This window comes from Oncorhynchus gorbuscha, linkage group LG01 (genome assembly GCF_021184085.1).
Source record: "Oncorhynchus gorbuscha isolate QuinsamMale2020 ecotype Even-year linkage group LG01, OgorEven_v1.0, whole genome shotgun sequence".
Classification (NCBI taxonomy): Eukaryota; Metazoa; Chordata; class Actinopteri; order Salmoniformes; family Salmonidae; genus Oncorhynchus; species Oncorhynchus gorbuscha.
Genome location: NC_060173.1, coordinates 7,955,819 through 7,976,656, shown reverse-complemented (window position 1 = coordinate 7,976,656; position 20,838 = coordinate 7,955,819). Strand labels below are relative to the sequence as shown.

Below are 20,838 nucleotides of genomic sequence, written 5' to 3'. Positions count from 1 at the left end.
CAGTAGAGGCTTTATACAGTAGAGAGGCTTTAAACTGTAGATAGAGTATATACAGTAGAGAGGCTATTTACAGTAGAGAGGCTATTTACAGTAGAGAGGCTATATACAGTAGAGAGGCTATATACAGTAGAGAGGCTATATACAGTAGAGAGGCTATATACAGTAGAGAGGCTATATACAGTAGTGAGGCTATATACAGTAGAGAGGCTATATACAGTAGAGAGGCTATATACAGTAGTGAGGCTATATACAGTAGAGAGGCTACAGACAGTAGAGAGGCTATAGACAGTAGAGAGGTTATATACAGTAGAGAGGTTATATACAGTAGAGAGGTTATATACAGTCGAGAGGCTATAGACAGCAGAGAGATTATATACAGTAGAGAGGCTATATACAGTAGAGAGGCTATATACAGTAGAGAGGCTATAGACAGTAGAGAGGTTATATACAGTAGAGAGGTTATATACAGTAGAGAGGCTATAGACAGTAGAGAGGTTATATACAGTAGAGAGGTTATATACAGTAGTGAGGTTATATACAGTAGAGAGGCTATAGACAGTAGAGAGGTTATATACAGTAGAGAGGTTATATACAGTAGCTGGCTATAGACAGTAGATAGGTTATATACAGTAGAGAGGTTATATACAGTAGAGAGGTTATAGACAGTGGCTATAGACAGTAGAGAGGATGGACAGTAGAAGGTTATATACAGTGAGAGTTTTTAGAGAGGCTTATAGTACAGACATTACAAAGAGGCTATATACAGTAGAGAGCTATATACAGTAGAGGCTTTATACAGTAGAGAGGCTTTAAACTGTAGATATTAGTATATACAGTAGAGAGGCTTTTACAGTAGAGAGGCTATTTACAGTAGAGAGGCTATATCAGAGTCAGGCTATATACAGTAGAGAGGCTATATTCAGTGGGCTATATTCAGTAGAGAGGCTCCATACAGTAGAGAGGCAATATACAGTAGAGAAGCTATATACAGTAGTGAGGCTATATACAGCAGAGAGGCTATAAATTAGCCAGGCTACATACAGGCACCGTTTAGTCAGGCTGGTTGAGGTAGTATGTACATGTAGATATGGTTAAAATGACTGTGCATATATGATGAACAGAGAGGAACAGTAGCTGGATGGATGGACTGGGAAAGAAACCCTGTAGTTTTTAGGTTTATATACAGACATTAAAAGGAAAGAAGCCAGTGAGAGAGAGAGAGAGGGAAAGAGGAGTCCGTTGTAATATTAGTAACAGTACGAGTGTGTTTTCCAGACGAACAGAGGAGAGGCAGTGTCAGAGTCATATTACTTGGTGAAGTAGGACGTGGCCTCCATCTTAGAGTCCTGAGGCTTCAGGGTGTTCCGAACATACTGCAGGTCCTGGATGTCATTCAGCTCCGGCATACCTGCACCCAGCATCTAATATAATAATAATAATAATAATAGGCTGAGCACCTGAGCGGTCATACCCACAGGCACGCATTTAATCATTCTACAATGTAACACACTTTCACGACAATGTCATACGCATGTCATAATGCTTCATAAAGTGTTACTAAGGTTGTTTTTTTTCATAAGTAGAATTGGAGTTTGTTAGTTAGTAAGTAGTTAGAGGTATACTGACCAGCTGCAGTAGGCTGAGCACCAGGGTGGTCATAAGTCTGTAATAATGCTTCGTAAGGTGTTACCAAGGTGTTATTAAGAGGTATACTGACCAGCTGCAGTAGGCTGAGCACCAGGGTGGTCATAAGTCTGTAATAATGCTTCGTAAGGTGTTACCAAGGTGTTATTAAGAGGTATACTGACCAGCTGCAGTAGGCTGAGCACCAGGGTGGTCATAAGTCTGTAATAATTCTTCGTAAGGTGTTACCAAGGTGTTATTAAGAGGTATACTGACCAGCTGCAGTAGGCTGAGCACCAGGGTGGTCATACGTCTGTCATAATGCTTCGTAAGGTGTTACCAAGGTGTTATTAAGAGGTATACTGACCAGCTGCAGTAGGCTGAGCACCGCAGTGGTCATAAGCCTGTCATAATGCTTCCTAAGGTGTTACCAAGGTGGTATTAAGAGGTATACTGACCAGCTGCAGTAGGCTGAGCACCTGGGTGGTCATACGTCTGTCATAATGCTTCGTAAGGTGTGACCAAGGTGGTATTAAGAGGTATACTGACCAGCTGCAGTAGGCTGAGCACCAGGGTGGTCATAAGCCTGTCATAATGCTTCGTAAGGTGTTATTAAGAGGTATACTGACCAGCTGCAGTAGGCTGAGCACCAGGGTGGTCATAAGCCTGTCATAATGCTTCGTAAGGTGTTATTAAGAGGTTTACTGACCAGCTGCAGTAGGCTGAGCACCAGGGTGGTCATAAGCCTGTCATAATGCTTCGTAAGGTGTTATTAAGAGGTTTACTGACCAGCTGCAGTAGGCTGAGCACCAGGGTGGTCATAAGCCTGTCATAATGCTTCGTAAGGTGTTATTAAGAGGTTTACTGACCAGCTGCAGTAGGCTGAGCACCAGGGTGGTCATAAGCCTGTCATAATGCTTCGTAAGGTGTTATTAAGAGGTTTACTGACCAGCTGCAGTAGGCTGAGCACCAGGGCGGTGCGTCGTCGGATGCTGTTGTAGGCTTCACAGCAGAGCTCTACGAAGCGATGAAACCTCTGGGGTTTCTGACCCCCGCCGGTGATGAAGTGTTGCATCTCTGAGGTGAAGATGAATGGAGTCCGGTCCCTACCATCACAGAGAAGAGGGGTGTCAGTAGATACCTTAGTTGGCAGTGCTGAGCGATTGACCAACACTTAATTACATTTTGGGGGTTATTAAACAACGAATTGGCCGACATCGGTTAAATTACTTGAATTACATTTTTTTTTTTTTTTCTTTGAAAGAAATCAAATTATCCACGAGAGAAATCAACTCTAGACCTATGTGGGACGCTGGGCTGAAGGGAGGTGTAGTTTCCATTAAACAAATATTCAACATAGTTCATAGAGCAGAAACATTAATTCACTACGATGACCATAATCCATTGCACCGCAGCATATTTAGGCAGGCTGGCTAAATAGGATGACGACAGACAGTACAGTATGGAAAGACATAACGTTAGATGGTCTGGCTGACTGCTACTGTCTGATCAGAGATGACTTTTACAGACAGACAAATAATAAAAACGAAGTAATATACACAACTGAAACATTTGATTATTTCAGAGTCATTTCCTATTTTTCTACCCAATGTGGACCTGACGGAGACAATGGAATATTTTCAATGTTTTGGAAATTGAAAGTTCACTATTTTTTGTCTTTGGAATCTCCATTAAAAAGCTCTACAATCATTTTAATGACATTATTTCATAATGGATTTAATGTTAAAAATATGTATTTAAAAAATATATAATATACTCCCCTCCTCACACAGGGGAGTAAATATAATGCACCTCCTCACACATGGGAGTAAATAGATTGGACCTCCTCACACAGGGGAGTAGATAGAATGCACCTCCTCACACAGGGGAGTAAATAGAATGGACCTCCTCACACAGGGGGGTAGTTAGAATGGAGCTCCTCACACAGGGGAGTAAATAGAATGCACCTCCTCACACAGGGGGGTAGTTAGAATGGAGCTCCTCACACAGGGGAGTAAATAGAATACACCTCCTCACACAGGGGAGTAAATAGAATGCACCTCCTCACACAGGGGAGTAAATATTATGCACCTCCTCACACAGGGGAGTAAATTGAATGCACCTCCTCACACAGGGGAGTAAATAGAATGCACCTCCTCACACAGGGGAGTAGATAGAATGGACCTCCTCACACAGGGGAGTAGATAGAATGGACATCCTCACACAGGGGATTAAATATAATGCACCTCCTCACACAGGGGAGTAAATAGAATGCACCCCCTCACACAGGGGAGTAAATACAATTCACCTCCTCACACAGGGGAGTAGATAGAATGGACCTCCTCACACAGGGGAGTAAATAGATTAGATCTCCTCACAAAGGAGAGTAAATATAATGCACCTCCTCACACAGGGCAGTAAATATTATGCACCTCCTCACACAGGGGAGTAAATAGAATGGACCTCCTCACACAGGGGAGTAAATAGAATGCACCCCCTCACACAGGGGAGTAAATATAATGCACCTCCTCACACATGGGAGTAGATAGAATGGACCTCCTCACACAGGGGAGTAAATAGATTAGATCTCCTCACAAAGGAGAGTAAATATAATGCACCTCCTCACACAGGGGAGTAAATAGAATGCACCTCCTCACACAGGGGAGTAGATAGAATGGACCTCCTCACACAGGGGAGTAGATAGAATGGACCTCCTCACACAGGGGAGTAAATAGAATGCACCTCCTCACACAGGGGAGTAAATATAATGGACCTCCTCACACAGGGGAGTAAATATAATGGACCTCCTCGCACAGGGGAGTAAATAGATTGGATCTCCTCACACAGGAAAGTAAATATAATGCACCTCCTCACACAGGGCAGTAAATATTATGCACCTCCTCACACAGGGGAGTAAATAGAATGGACCTCCTCACACAGGGGAGTAAATATAATGCACCTCCTCACACATGGGAGTAGATAGAATGGACCTCCTCACATAGGGGATTAAATAGAATTCACCTCCTCACACAGGGGAGTAGATAGAATGGACCTCCTCACACAGGGGAGTAAATAGATTAGACCTCCTCACAAAGGAGAGTAAATATAATGCACCTCCTCACACAGGGGAGTAAATAGATTAGACCTCCTCACAAAGGAGAGTAAATATAATGCACCTCCTCACACAGGGGAGTAAATAGAATGCACCTCCTCACACAGGGGAGTAGATAGAATGGACCTCCTCACACAGGGGAGTAGATAGAATGGACATCCTCACACAGGGGATTAAATATAATGCACCTCCTCACACAGGGGAGTAAATAGAATGCAACCCCTCACACAGAGGAGTAAATAGAATTCACCTCCTCACACAGGGGAGTAAATATTATGCACCTCCTCACACTGGGGAGTAAATAGATTGGACCTCCTCACACAGGAAAGTAAATATAATGCACCTACTCACACAGGGCAGTAAATATTATGCACCTCCTCACACAGGGGAGTAAATAGAAAGGACCTCCTCACACAGGGGAGTAAATATAATGCACCTCCTCACACATGGGAGTAGATAGAATGGACCTAATCACACAGGGGAGTAAATATAATGGACCTCCTCACACAGGGGAGTAAATAGATTGCACCTCCTCACACAGGGGAGTAAATAGAATGGACCTCCTCACACAGGGGAGTAGATAGAATGCACCTCCTCACACAGGGGAGTAAATAGATTTCAACTCCTCACACAGGCGAGTAAATAGATTTCAACTCCTCACACAGGGGAGTAGATAGAATGCACCTCCTCACACAGGGGAGTAAATAGAATGCACGTCCTCACACAGGGGAGTAGATAGAATGCACCTCCTCACACAGAGGAGTAAATAGAATGCACCTCCTCACACAGGGGAGTAAATAGAATGCACCCCCTCACACAGGGGAGTAAATAGAATGCACCTCCTCACACAGGGGAGTAAATAGATTGCACCTCCTCACACAGGGGAGTAAATATAATGGACCCCCTCACACAGGGGAGTGAATAGAATGCACCTCCTCACACAGGGGAGTAAATAGAATGGACCTCCTCACACAGGGGAGTAGATATAATGGACCTCCTCACACAGGGGAGTAGATAGAATGCACCTCCTTTATTTAAGTAAAGATCTAAAGTCCCTCCTCCATACGCACACCGGTAGATCTGAAGGGATTGGATAGGTGTAAGAAATATGGGGAAATTCAAGTCCAGCCTATCAGAAGGCAAGGTGAAGCCGGTAGGACATTACGCACTGCTGACACATATCTACTCCTTTCAGATCTACAGGGGTTCATTCAGCGGTGGGGACTTCAGTCATGGTTATAGTGTCTTCTGGGACTTGCCTTTTGATGCTGGCGAACTTCTGTGCATTGCCGAGAATCTTGCCAAAGTCTATGTGGAACATGTGACCGCTGTGTGTCAACATGATGTTGTCGTTGTGGCGGTCGCAGATACCCAGGATGAAGGTCGCTACACACCAGCCAGCACAGGAGTGGAGGAAATTCATCACAGCCTGGATGGGGAAAGATACAGGAGAATAGTCTACAGATGTAGGATCTTCATTTGATCACTCTTTTGTTGATGAGAACTTTCCTGCACAGTAGGAAATGCAACCTTGTAGTGTATTCAAGATTTAAAAATGCTTCTAAAAATTAATTTGATCAAACAAAACGATGCTACATTTTTATCTCTGGGACCCTCAGGATGACAAATCAGAGCAAGATGACTGAATGTAAGTACATTATTTACCTTCAGAGGTGAATGTGTTAATCCAGTTGTTGTGATATAAGTGTTTTGTTGTTGTTGTCTCCTCAAACAATAGCATGGTATTTATTTCACTGTAATAGCTACTGTAAATTGGACAGTAAAGTTAGACTTAACACGAATTGAAGCTTTCTGTCCATATAAGACATGTCCTGGAAAGTTTGCTGTTACTTACAACGTCATGCTAATCACATTAGCGCACGTTAGCTCAACCGTCCCGATGTAGGGACACCGACTCCCGTAGGAGGTTCAAATGTCAGACTTTATTTGTCGTTAAAAAAGTTTTTTTGTTTTTTTAAAAGATCAACCCCTACAAAAAAAGTGTCCATTATAATCCACATAATAATTCACATTTCCTGTTGCTGCAGGGTTATTTCCCTTACTGTAGCAGAACTGTCTGTATCACGACAACAACAACAACAACAACAACACCAGTCAGCACAGGAGGAAGTACACAACAGCCTGTGTAGGAGATACAGGAGAATATTCTCTCTCAGCTCCTGTCTGTATCACGACAACAACAACAACAACAACAACACCAGTCAGCACAGGAGGAAATACACAACAGCCTGTGTAGGAGATACAGGAGAATATTCTCTCTCAGCTCCTGTCTGTATCACGACAACAACAACAACAACAACAACAGTCAGCACAGGAGGAAATACACAACAGCCTGTGTAGGAGATACAGGAGAATATTCTCTCTCGGCTCCTGTCTGTGGCCATAAGGTTACACAGTAGACTTTTATGTATTCCTTGGAAAGACATCAATATGGACAATAGAAAGATGTTCTTCTTGAGTCACGTTTTTTGGTCCAATAATCTACTATTTTTATTTTCAAAGGAATGTGGAGTATAGAGGCCAAATCCAGAGGAAATCTACTGCATCTTAGTTTAAACCAGTTACATTATTTTATATTTACTGTCTCTGACCCCACAACTGCAAGGTCAAAGGTTTGGCACAAGCTGCTACCCAAGATACACTTCCTGAACACACTTGACTAGTACAACTGAGCAATAGGGGTAGAAGTGAGTAATCGGGGAGAAGGGTATTGGTCAGGGAGGTGACCAAGAACCCAAGGTCAAAGGTTTGGCACAAGCTGCTACCTAAGATACACTTCCTTAAAACACCAGACTAGTAGTGTGTTTATATATGTATGTTCACCTCCTCATAATCCTCCTCAGTCTTGTTCCACATGTGAAACCACTTCTCCAGGGTGTCCTCTCTCAGAGCCCCACCCAGACCCCACTCCTGCTGGATCTTACCCAGGGTCACTGCCTCTGGCACCACCTCCACCAGACCTACGCACACACACACACACACACACACACGGAGACACACACACGGAGACACACACACGGAGACACATACACGCGGACGGACGGACGGACGGACGGACACACACGCACGCACGCACGGACGGACACGCACGCACGCACGCACGCACGCACGCACGCACGCACGCACACACACACACACACACACACACACACACACACGGACACACACACACGGAGACACACACACGGAGACACACACACGGAGACACACACACGGAGACACATACACGCGGACGGACGGACGGACGGACGGACACACACGCACGCACGCACGCACGGACGGACACACACGCACGCACGCACGGACGGACACACACGCACACACACACACACACACACACACACACACACACACACACACACACACACACACACACACACACACACACACACACACACACACACACACACACACACACACGGAGACACACACACACACACGGAGACACATACACACGGGACACACACACGGAGACACACACACGGAGCACACACACGGAGACACACACACGGAGACACACACACGCACGGACGGACGGACGGACACACACGCACGCACGCACGCACGGACGGACACACACACACACACACACGCACGCACGCACGCACGCACGCACGCACGCACACACACACACACACACACACACACACACACACACACACACACACGTTTGAATACAGAGGCATTTGGAAAGTATTCAGACCCCTTCACCTATTCTAAAATGGATGACAGTACATGTTTTCCTCATCAATCTACACACAATACCCCATCGGTGCGGCAGGTAGCCTAGTGGTTAGAGCCAGTATCCGAAAGGTTGCTAGATCGAATCCACGAGCTGACAAAGTAAAAATCTGTCGTTCTGCCCCTGAACAAGGCAGTTAACCCACTGTTCCCCTGAACAAGGCAGTTAACCCACTGTTCCCCTGAACAAGGCAGTTAACCCACTGTTCCCCTGAACAAGGCAGTTAACCCACTGTTCCCCTGAACAAGGAAGTGCCTTAACCCACTGTTCCCCTGAACAAGGCAATTAACCCACTGTTCCCCTGAACAAGACAGTTAACCCACTGTTCCCCTGAACAAGGCAGTTAACCCACTGTTCCCCTGAACAAGGGAGTGCCTTAACCCACTGTTCCCCTGAACAAGGCAGTTAACCCACTGTTCCCCTGAACAAGGCAGTTAACCCACTGTTCCCCTGAACAAGGGAGTGCCTTAACCCACTGTTCCCCTGAACAAGGCAGTTAACCCACTGTTCCCCTGAACAAGGCAGTTAACCCACTGTTCCCCTGAACAAGGCAGTTAACCCACTGTTCCTAGTCCGTTATTGAAAATAATAAATAATAAATAAATACCTGACTTGCCTAGTTAAATAAAGGTAAAATAATGACAAAGCAATAACGGTTTATCAATTTTTGCAAACGTATTAAAGATAAATACCATACATATAATATTTACATAAGTATTCAGACTCTTTGCTATGAGACTCGTCATTGAGCTCAGTTGCATCATGTTTCCATTGTTCATCCTCGAGATGTTTCTACAACTTGATTGGAGTCCACATGTGGTCAAATCAATTGATTGGACATGATTTGGAAAGGCACACACCTGTCTATATACGGTCCCACAGTTGACAGTGCATGTCGGAGCAAAAACCAAGCCATGAGGTCCGATACGGGATTGTGTTGAGGTACAGATCTGAGGAGGGGTACCAAAACATTTCTGCAGCATTGAAGGTCCCCAAGAACGCATTGGATATACTACACCCCTAATGATATAGGGAAGTCTGGTTAGATTCTAGGATCTCTGAGGAATACATGCGAATGTGATATGATTGGTTGAAACAACGTTTAGGGTTAGATTTTCACAGATTCCTTTCTTTGCAAATTGAACGAGTGAAAATACAAAAATCGATTGTGCTATATGGACCTTTTTAGGATATGAAAAATAATTTTATCTAACATAACGACACTTCATGTTATCTCTGGGACCCTTTGGATGATAAATCAGAGGAAGATTTCAGAATGCAAGAAAAACATTTAACTTTCAGAGGTGATTTTATCAAACCTCTCGCGGTGAAAAAAGTGTTTTGATTTTAGGAGCTCTCCTCAAACAATAGCATGGCATTTTTTTCTGCAGTAATAGCTACTGTAAATTGGACAGTACAGTTATATTAACAAGAATTTAAGCTTTCAGCCGATATAATACACTTATATGTACCTACAATTGTTGTTTCTCTAAAATCTGCGATCGTGACACAAGGCGCTGCATGATTTACAGCTGTCCCTAAGAAGTTTTAAAATGGTAGAAGTTTGGAACCACCAAGGCTCTTCCTAGAGCTGGCCATCCGGCTAAACTGAGCAATCGGGGGAGGAGGGCCTTGGCCAGGGAGGTGACCAACAACCTGATGGTCACTCTGACAAAGAGTTCCTCTGTGGAGATGGGAGAAACTTCCAGAAGGACAACCATCTCTGCAGCACTCCACCAATCAGGCTTTATGGAAGAGTGGCCACATGGAAGCCACTCCTCAGTAAAAGGCACATGACAGCCCGCTTGGAGTTTGCCAAAGGGCACTTTTGCCAAAAGGCACCATGAGAAACAAGGTTATCTGGTCTGATGAAACCATGATTGAACTCTTTGGCTTGAATGCCAAGTGTCACATTTGTAGGAAACCTGGCACCATCCCGACAGTGAAGCATGGTGGTGGCAGCATCATGATGTGGGGATGTTTTTCAGCGGCAGGGACGGGGAGACTAGTCAGGATCGAGGGAAAGATGAACGGAGCAAAGTACAGAGAGATCCTTGATGATAACCTGCTCCAGGGCGCTCAGGATCTCAGACTGGGGTGAAGGTTCACCTTCCAACAGGACAACGGCCCTAAGTACACAGCCAAGACAACACAGGAGTGGCTTCGGGACAAGTCTCTGAATGTCCTTGAGTGGCCCAGCCAGAGCCCGAACTTGAACCCGATCAAACATCTCTGGAGAGACCTGAAAATAGCTGTGCAGCAACGCTCCTCGTCCAACCTGACAGAGCTTGAGAGGATCTGCAGAGAAGAACGGGAGAAAATCTGCCAAGCTTGTAGTGTCATACCGAAGGAGACCCAAGGCTGTAATCGCTGACAAAGGAGCTTCAACAAAGCACTGAGTAAAGGGTCTGAATACTTCCAGTATGTAAATGTGATATTTTGCAAACATTTCTTAAAACCTGTTTTCGCTTTGCCATTATGTGGTATTGTGTGTAGATTTAATCCATTTTAGAATAAGGCTGTAACGTACCAAAATGTGGAAAAAGTCAAGGGGTCTGAATACTTTCTGAACACCCTGTAGATGGTGATATATTAAGTACGTATATGTTACCACAGACTGTAGTCTGGTATAACTATGTGTCTAAAACTACTGACCCTGGTCTCGCCCAGTAGAGATACACCTATAGGTAACCATCCTCATGTCCAGTCCCTCCTGCAGCCAAACCTTGTCCATCACACGCACGATCTGCAGCACCAGCATGTCCTGCCGCAGGTTACCCCCTGTCTGGACACATACAGACTTAGCAGTTACTACTAACTTCAACTCATTTCAGACACCGCTAAACTAAAATCTATGGGAGAGATCGGGACAACAGTGCAAAATTGGTTTACAGTTTCTCCTGGCTCATAGACTACTGTCAGGGTAAGGAACCATATATCTTTAAGGTCTAAAATCCCAAACTTTTCTTTTGAAATAGCCTGAGAGAGAGAGAGTTACCTTGCAGATGACAGAGATTTTCCTGCCCAGAGGATCTGTGTTGATGAAGGAGATTCCCAGAGGAGCAGTGTGGGACTTATAGAATTTACAGGCCTAGGATTAAGATTAGGGTAATAGGATTGAGATTAGGATTAAGATTAGGGTCAGGATAATCTGGATCCATTCAACATATAACATCTGCCTTTCATAAAAATGTGGCCTGTGTCAAAGGAGAAAAATGACTTTCTTAGATCGCTGTCTTTACCTCCAAATGAACTCCCTTCACGAGGACAGCAGGGTCCAACGGTAGACGACAGCTGATCCCATTCTTGAAGAAGTTGTCAATCTTCCACTTGTCTTTCTTCAACACATCCTGCACGACACAATGTCAGAAGACTGACATAAATACCCACATCTATACAGAGCATTGACCTGCTGTTCTACATCGTTCCTGGTTACTAGCTACCACCAATCACATTTTGCTCTTCACCAAAGTACCCTTTCGCATGTAACTGATCATTAGGACTATGTTCTTATGAGTCTTCCCAGCTACCCCCTGTAGATAGACCAGCTACCCCCTGTAGATAGACCAGCTACCCCCTGTAGATAGACCAGCTACCCCCTGTAGATAGACCAGCTTTTACCTTTATTTAACCAGGCAAGTCACTTAAGAACAAATTCTTATTTTCAATGACGGCCTGGGAACAGTGGGTTAACTACCTGTTCAGGGGCAGAACGACATCTTTGTACCTTGTCAGCTTGGGGGTTTGAACTCACAACCTTCCGGTTACTAGTCCAACGCTCTAACCACTAGGCTACGCTGATAGACCAGGTACCCCCTGTAGATAGACCAGCTACCCCCTATAGATAGACCAGCTACCCCCTATAGATAGACCAGGTACCCCCTGTAGATAGGCCAGGTACCCCTGTAGATAGACCAGGTACCCCTGTAGATAGACCAGGTACCCCTGTAGATAGACCAGGTACCCCCTGTAGATAGACCAGGTACCCCTGTAGATAGACCAGGTACCCCCTGTAGATAGACCAGGTACCCCTGTAGATAGACCAGGTACCCCTGTAGATAGACCAGGTACCCCCTGTAGATAGACCAGGTACCCCCTGTAGATAGACCAGGTACCCCCTGTAGATAGACCAGGTACCCCCAGTAGATAGACCAGGTACCCCCTGTAGATAGACCAGGTACCCCCTGTAGATAGACCAGGTACCCCCAGTAGATAGACCAGGTACCCCTGTAGATAGACCAGGTACCCCTGTAGATAGACCAGGTACCCCCTGTAGATAGACCAGGTACCCCCTGTAGATAGACCAGGTACCCCCTGTAGATAGACCAGGTACCCCTGTAGATAGACCAGGTACCCCCAGTAGATAGACCAGCTAGCCCTGTAGATAGACCAGGTACCCCCTGTAGATAGGCCAGGTACCCCCTGTAGATAGACCAGGTACCCCCTGTAGATAGACCAGCTACCCCCTGTAGATAGACCAGCTACCCCTGTAGATAGACCAGGTACCCCTGTAGATAGACCAGGTATCCCCTGTAGATAGACCAGGTACCCCCTGTAGATAGACCAGGTACCCCCTGTAGATAGACCAGCTAGGCCTGTAGATAGACCAGGTACCCCCTGTAGATAGACCAGGTACCCCCAGTAGATAGACCAGGTACCCCCTGTAGATAGACCAGCTACCCCTGTAGATAGACCAGCTACCCCCTGTAGATAGACCAGTTACCCCTGTAGATAGACCAGGTACCCCCTGTAGATAGACCAGGTACCCCTGTAGATAGACCAGGTACCCCCTGTAGATAGACCAGGTACCCCCTGTAGATAGACCAGTTACCCCCTGTAGATAGACCAGTTACCCCCTGTAGATAGACCAGGTACCCCCTGTAGATAGACCAGGTACCGCCTGGGGACCCCTGGATTGACAACCACTGGCATACCCAAAAGCCTTTAGTCCATCATGTGGTATATAAACTGAATGAAGTGTTTCCTAGTTGACAGTGAACAGATGACATAACAGTACAGACCTTCCTGCGGTTTTTGTCAGCTCTACGGACCCTCTCAGCCACCTGCGTGAGCAGGGTTACCAGTCGGGTTTCGTGTTCCAGCTCCTGCCTCAGTGCTTTACCACAACAGTGTCTCAGGGCAGCCTGCACCTTACTGAACCAGCTCTGGTAATGGGGGTCATCCTGGGCATCTACCAACAGCCTGACAGGAGGAAATACGTACACACACAAGTTCAGTTAAGCAAGGTACTCCAAGTACACGCACATGGGCAGGGCAAGGTACTCCAAGTACACGCACATGGGCAGGGCAAGGTACTCCAAGTACACGCACATGGGCAGGGCAAGGTACTCCAAGTACACGCACATGGGCAGGGCAAGGTACTCCAAGTACACGCACATGGGCAGGGCAAGGTACTCCAAGTACACGCACATGGGCAGGGCAAGGTACTCAAGTACACGCACATGGGCAGGGCAAGGTACTCCAAGTACACGCACATGGGCAGGGCAAGGTACTCAAGTACACGCACATGGGCAGGGCAAGGTACCCAAGTACACGCACATGGGCAGGGCAAGGTACTCCAAGTACACGCACATGGGCAGGGCAAGGTACTCCAAGTACACGCACATGGGCAGGGCAAGGTACTCCAAGTACACGCACATGGGCAGGGCAAGGTACTCCAAGTACACGCACATGGGCAGGGCAAGGTACTCCAAGTACACACACAAGTTCAGTTAAGCAAGGTACTCCAAGTACACGCACATGGGCAGGGCAAGGTACGCCAAGTACACGCACATGGGCAGGGCAAGGTACTCCAAGTACACGCACATGGGCAGGGCAAGGTACTCCAAGTACACGCACATGGGCAGGGCAAGGTACTCCAAGTACACGCACATGGGCAGGGCAAGGTACTCCAAGTACACGCACATGGGCAGGGCAAGGTACTCCAAGTGGGCACACGCACATGGGCAGGGCAAGGTACTCCAAGTACACGCACATGGGCAGGGCAAGGTACTCCAAGTACACGCACATGGGCAGGGCAAGGTACTCCAAGTACACGCACATGGGCAGGGCAAGGTACTCCAAGTACACGCACATGGGCAGGGCAAGGTACTCCAAGTACACGCACATGGGCAGGGCAAGGTACTCCAAGTACAGTACACGCACATGGGCAGGGCAAGGTACTCCAAGTACACGCACATGGGCAGGGCAAGGTACTCCAAGTACACGCACATGGGCAGGGCAAGGTACTGGGCAGGGCAAGTACACGCACATGGGCAGGGCAAGGTACTCCAAGTACACGCACATGGGCAGGGCAAGGTACTCCAAGTACACGCACATGGGCAGGGCAAGGTACTCCAAGTACACGCACATGGGCAGGGCAAGGTACTCCAAGTACACGCACATGGGCAGGGCAAGGTACTCCAAGTACACGCACATGGGCAGGGCAAGGTACTCCAAGTACACGCACATGGGCAGGGCAAGGTACTCCAAGTACACGCACATGGGCAGGGCAAGGTACTCCAAGTACACGCACATGGGCAGGGCAAGGTACTCCAAGTACACGCACATGGGCAGGGCAAGGTACTCCAAGTACACGCACATGGGCAGGGCAAGGTACTCCAAGTACACGCACATGGGCAGGGCAAGGTACTCCAAGTACACGCACATGGGCAGGGCAAGGTACTCCAAGTACACGCACATGGGCAGGGCAAGGTACTCCAAGTACACGCACATGGGCAGGGCAAGGTACTCCAAGTACACGCACATGGGCAGGGCAAGGTACTCCAGGTACGCACATGGGCAGGGCAAGGTACTCCAAGTACACGCACATGGGCAGGGCAAGGTACTCCAAGTACACGCACATGGGCAGGGCAAGGTACTCCAAGTACACGCACATGGGCAGGGCAAGGTACTCCAAGTACACGCACATGGGCAGGGCAAGGTACTCCAAGTACACGCACATGGGCAGGGCAAGGTACTCCAAGTACACGCACATGGGCAGGGCAAGGTACTCCAAGTACACGCACACAGGGCACATGGTACACGCACATGGGCAGGGCAAGGTACTCCAAGTACACGCACATGGGCAGGGCAAGGTACTCCAAGTACACGCACATGGGCAGGGCAAGGTACTCCAAGTACACGCACATGGGCAGGGCAAGGTACTCCAAGTACACGCACATGGGCAGGGCAAGGTACTCCAAGTACACGCACATGGGCAGGGCAAGGTACTCCAAGTACACGCACATGGGCAGGGCAAGGTCAAGTACACGCACATGGGCAGGGCAAGGTACACGCACATGGGCAGGGCAAGGTACTCCAAGTACACGCACATGGGCAGGGCAAGGTACTCCAAGTACACGCACATGGGCAGGGCAAGGTACTCCAAGTACACGCACATGGGCAGGGCAAGGTACTCCAAGTACACGCACAAGGCAGGCAAGGTACTCCAAGTACACGCACATGGGCAGGGCAAGGTACGCCAAGTACACGCACATGGGCAGGGCAAGGTACTCCAAGTACACGCACATGGGCAGGGCAAGGTACTCCAAGTACACGCACATGGGCAGGGCAAGGTACTCCAAGTACACGCACATGGGCAGGGCAAGGTACTCCAAGTACACGCACATGGGCAGGGCAAGGTACTCCAAGTACACGCACATGGGCAGGGCAAGGTACTCCAAGTACACGCACATGGGCAGGGCAAGGTACTCCAAGTACACGCACATGGGCAGGGCAAGGTACTCCAAGTACACGCACATGGGCAGGGCAAGGTACTCCAAGTACACGCACATGGGCAGGGCAAGGTACTCCAAGTACACGCACATGGGCAGGGCAAGGTACTCCAAGTACACGCACATGGGCAGGGCAAGTACACGCACTCCAAGTACACGCACATGGGCAGGGCAAGGTACTCCAAGTACACGCACATGGGCAGGGCAAGGTACTCCAAGTACACGCACATGGGCAGGGCAAGGTACTCCAAGTACACACACAAGTTCAGTTAAGCAAGGTACTCCAAGTACACGCACATGGGCAGGGCAAGGTACGCCAAGTACACGCACATGGGCAGGGCAAGGTACTCCAAGTACACGCACATGGGCAGGGCAAGGTACTCCAAGTACACGCACATGGGCAGGGCAAGGTACGCCAAGTACACGCACATGGGCAGGGCAAGGTACTCCAAGTACACGCACATGGGCAGGGCAAGGTACTCCAAGTACACGCACATGGGCAGGGCAAGGTACTCCAAGTACACGCACATGGGCAGGGCAAGGTACTCCAAGTACACGCACATGGGCAGGGCAAGGTACTCCAAGTACACGCACATGGGCAGGGCAAGGTACTCCAAGTACACGCACATGGGCAGGGCAAGGTACTCCAAGTACACGCACATGGGCAGGGCAAGGTACTCCAAGTACACGCACATGGGCAGGGCAAGGTACTCCAAGTACACGCACATGGGCAGGGCAAGGTACTCCAAGTACACGCACATGGGCAGGGCAAGGTACTCCAAGTACACACACATGGGCAGGGCAAGGTACTCCAAGTACACGCACATGGGCAGGGCAAGGTACTCCAAGTACACGCACATGGGCAGGGCAAGGTACTCCAAGTACACGCACATGGGCAGGGCAAGGTACTCCAAGTACACGCACATGGGCAGGGCAAGGTACTCCAAGTACACGCACATGGGCAGGGCAAGGTACGCCAAGTACACGCACATGGGCAGGGCAAGGTACTCCAAGTACACGCACATGGGCAGGGCAAGGTACTCCAAGTACACGCACATGGGCAGGGCAAGGTACTCCAAGTACACGCACATGGGCAGGGCAAGGTACTCCAAGTACACGCACATGGGCAGGGCAAGGTACTCCAAGTACACGCACATGGGCAGGGCAAGGTACTCCAAGTACACGCACATGGGCAGGGCAAGGTACGCCAAGTACACACACATGGGCAGGGCAAGGTACTCCAAGTACACGCACATGGGCAGGGCATGGTACTCCAAGTACACGCACATGGGCAGGGCAAGGTACTCCAAGTACACGCACATGGGCAGGGCAAGGTACTCCAAGTACACGCACATGGGCAGGGCAAGGTACTCCAAGTACACGCACATGGGCAGGGCAAGGTACTCCAAGTACACGCACATGGGCAGGGCAAGGTACTCCAAGTACACGCACATGGGCAGGGCAAGGTACTCCAAGTACACGCACATGGGCAGGGCAAGGTACTCCAAGTACACGCACATGGGCAGGGCAAGGTACTCCAAGTACACGCACATGGGCAGGGCAGGGCAGGGCAAGGTACGCCAAGTACACGCACATGGGCAGGGCAGGGCAGGGCAAGGTACGCCAAGTACACGCACATGGGCAGGGCAGGACAGGGCAAGGTACGCCAAGTACACGTACATGGGCAGGGCAGGACAGGGCAGGGCAGGGCAGGGCAGGACAGGGCAGGGCAGGGCAGGACAGGGCAGGGCAGGGCAAGGCAAGACAGACAGACATTGCATTCTGTACTCACCAGTAGAGCTGCTGGGCTATCCTAACACTCTTCAGTGACCTGTCCAACAGCAGCATCACCAGAGGTCCATTCAACTCCCACTCACTCTTCAGAGCCTAGGAAGGGACAGACAGTGTTACGTGATCCACAATGCTTCTGTAGTGAAACACCTTGTATCCGTTTGCTCAGCTTTGGATAAGAGATGAATAAGAGCGTCTGCTAAATGACTTAAATGTAAATGTAATAAGGTTTACCTGTACCAGTTGAGGTAGATATTCCTCTAGTTCTCTATCAGAAGTCTGCTCAAAGTGCTGCACAGCTCTTCGACGCACCGTCTGGTCATGGAAACTGAGACAAAGACTTGCATCACTTCCTGTCACGTTACCTGTCGCTCAGTAGAAACAGAACCTCTTCAGGGTTGTGTAAGGGGTCAGTGGCATAGGATGGTGTAGGCCTGTGTGTGTGTGTGTGTGTGTGTGTGTGTGTGTGTGTGTGTGTGTGTGTGTGTGTGTGTGTGTGTGTGTGTGTGTGTGTGTGTGTGTGTGTGTGTGTGTGTGAGTGAGTGAGTGAGTGAGTGAGTGAGTGAGTGAGTGAGTGAGTGAGTGAGTGAGTGAGTGAGTGAGTGAGTGAGTGAGTGAGTGAGTGAGTGAGAGAGAGAGAGAGAGTGTGAGTGTGTGTGTGTGAGAGAGAGGGAGTGTGAGTGTGTGAGAGAGAGAGAGAGAGAGAGTGTGAGTGTATGTCTGTGAGAGAAAGAGTGTATGTATGTGAGTGTATGTCTGTGAGAGAAAGAGTGTATGTATGTGAGTGTATGTCTGTGAGAGAAAGAGTGTGTGTGTGAGTGAGTGTTACTTGTTAGAGAGTAGAAACAGTGCTTCCTCAGGGTGGAGTATTGTCCAGTGTTCCAGTATGGTGTAGATCTCAGTCAGGTTCTCTGGAGCCCACTGGGGGGCGCCACCCAGCAGCAGGTGCAGGAAGGTGGTCCTCCCATCACAGCAGTATCTCTTACTCCACAGTAATGCCCTCTCATTTTCTGACAAACTGGGAAGGACAAATAAGAGACCTCACCAATCCCAGGACTGTTACTGTTTCTGAGTGAACCTCAATTTCACCAGTTTGAGACTTGGAAGTGTGGTAACATGAGACTATTGCTGAGTGGACGACAGTGGTTGAGTAAAGATGAACTCAAGTGTAAGTTCATATGGAGAACATGAAGTCTGAAGGGAACGGAGGGACAGAGACAATAGATACGGTTTTGTCTTTCTGGCCTGAATCGTAGGGAGTGTAGTTTCCGCCCGGTTTTACTCACAAGCAGAGGCAGTGTTTCTGGGAGACCTCTGATATCTTCTTGTGCAGCTCATCACACGGAGGACTGAACAAGACAGACCCTGGAAGGGAGATGGGCCTTTCATACCTCCACTCAGCTGTCTCCGGGAACTCCAACTAGAAGGACACAAAGAACAGGCCAACAGTGACTATATGTAGGCCATACAACAGATATCCAGCTACTCTTGGAGGATGGGTTTTCAGTTTAAAAAAAAAACGTTTTAAAAGGTGCTTGTTCATGTTTCTTCTGAAATGTTTCTTCACACGTAGATTTGAAAAAATAGTCCATTTGCCATGTCACAGATGCATTGCTCATCAAACTTCTTACAATAACAGCAGCACTCAAAATACCAAGAAACTTATTGAAAATATAGGAGGGTGTAATGTGTTCTTCCACCAAAAGAGGGCTCTCACCTGCAGGATGACACCAGTAGCCTGTCTGTGGCCGTCTGACAGGGCAGGCGAGGGAGGCTCAGACAGCTCCACCAGCATAGACATGCTGAGCAGGACAGTACCACTCACCAGGGTCCTGTGGAGACACAGTCAGTCACACACGTCATGTTATGCGAGTACATGTGCTATAGATGGAGAATTCTATATGGTGTTATTGAACCCGCATTGACAGGACAACCCTCGGTCCAACTGAGCCACACAGGACCACCCTCTGTCCAACTGAGCCACACAGGGCCACCCTCTTTCCAACTGAGCCACACAGGACCACCCTCTTTCCAACTGAGCCACACAGGACCACCCTCTTTCCAACTGAGCCACACAGGACCACCCTCTTTCCAACTGAGCCACACAGGACCACCCTCTTTCCAACTGAGCCACACAGGACCACCCTCTTTCCAACTGAGCCACACAGGACCACCCTCTTTCCAACTGAGCCACACAGGACCACCCTCTTCCCAACTGAGCCACACAGGACCACCCTCTTTCCAACTGAGCCACACAGGACCACCCTCTTCCCAACTGAGCCACACAGGACAACCCTCTTCCCAACTGAGCCACACAGGACCACCCTCTTTCCAACTGAGCCACACAGGACAACCCTCTTCCCAACTGAGCCACACAGGACCACCCTCTGTCCAACTGAGCCACACAGGACCACCCTCTTCCCAACTGAGCCACACAGGACCACCCTCTGTCCAACTGAGCCACACAGGACCACCCTCTTCCCAACTGAGCCACACAGCACCACCCTCTGTCCAACTGAGCCACACAGGACCACCCTCTTCCCAACTGAGCCACACAGGACCACCCTCTTCCCAACTGAGCCACACAGCACCACCCTCTGTCCAACTGAGCCACACAGGACCACCCTCTTCCCAACTGAGCCACACAGCACCACCCTCTTTCCAACTGAGCCACACAGCACCACCCTCTGTCCAACTGAGCCACACAGGACCACCCTCTTCCCAACTGAGCCACACAGCACCACCCTCTTTCCAACTGTGCCACACAGGACCACCCTCTTCCCAACTGAGCCACACAGGACCACCCTCTTCCC

The 20,838-nt window shown here is 48.7% G+C and overlaps 1 protein-coding gene across 3 annotated transcripts in view; it reads right to left on the bottom strand.

Moving 5' to 3' along the window:
- pik3c2g (phosphatidylinositol-4-phosphate 3-kinase catalytic subunit type 2 gamma) overlaps window positions 1–20,838 on the bottom strand; it is a 56,475-nt gene that overhangs the window by 14,104 nt on the left and 21,533 nt on the right. For all 3 annotated transcript variants that reach the window (XM_046344362.1, XM_046344371.1, XM_046344382.1), the window contains 13 exons: window positions 19,743–19,857; window positions 19,312–19,445; window positions 18,855–19,043; window positions 18,260–18,353; window positions 18,027–18,121; window positions 13,520–13,700; window positions 11,741–11,848; window positions 11,497–11,589; window positions 11,154–11,283; window positions 7,580–7,716; window positions 5,995–6,164; window positions 2,573–2,729; window positions 1,312–1,421 (listed from right to left, as the gene is read on the bottom strand). In XM_046344362.1, coding sequence (XP_046200318.1) covers window positions 1,312–1,421; window positions 2,573–2,729; window positions 5,995–6,164; window positions 7,580–7,716; window positions 11,154–11,283; window positions 11,497–11,589; window positions 11,741–11,848; window positions 13,520–13,700; window positions 18,027–18,121; window positions 18,260–18,353; window positions 18,855–19,043; window positions 19,312–19,445; window positions 19,743–19,857 — 1,713 coding nt within the window. The remainder of the gene's footprint in view (window positions 1–1,311; window positions 1,422–2,572; window positions 2,730–5,994; window positions 6,165–7,579; window positions 7,717–11,153; window positions 11,284–11,496; window positions 11,590–11,740; window positions 11,849–13,519; window positions 13,701–18,026; window positions 18,122–18,259; window positions 18,354–18,854; window positions 19,044–19,311; window positions 19,446–19,742; window positions 19,858–20,838) is intronic.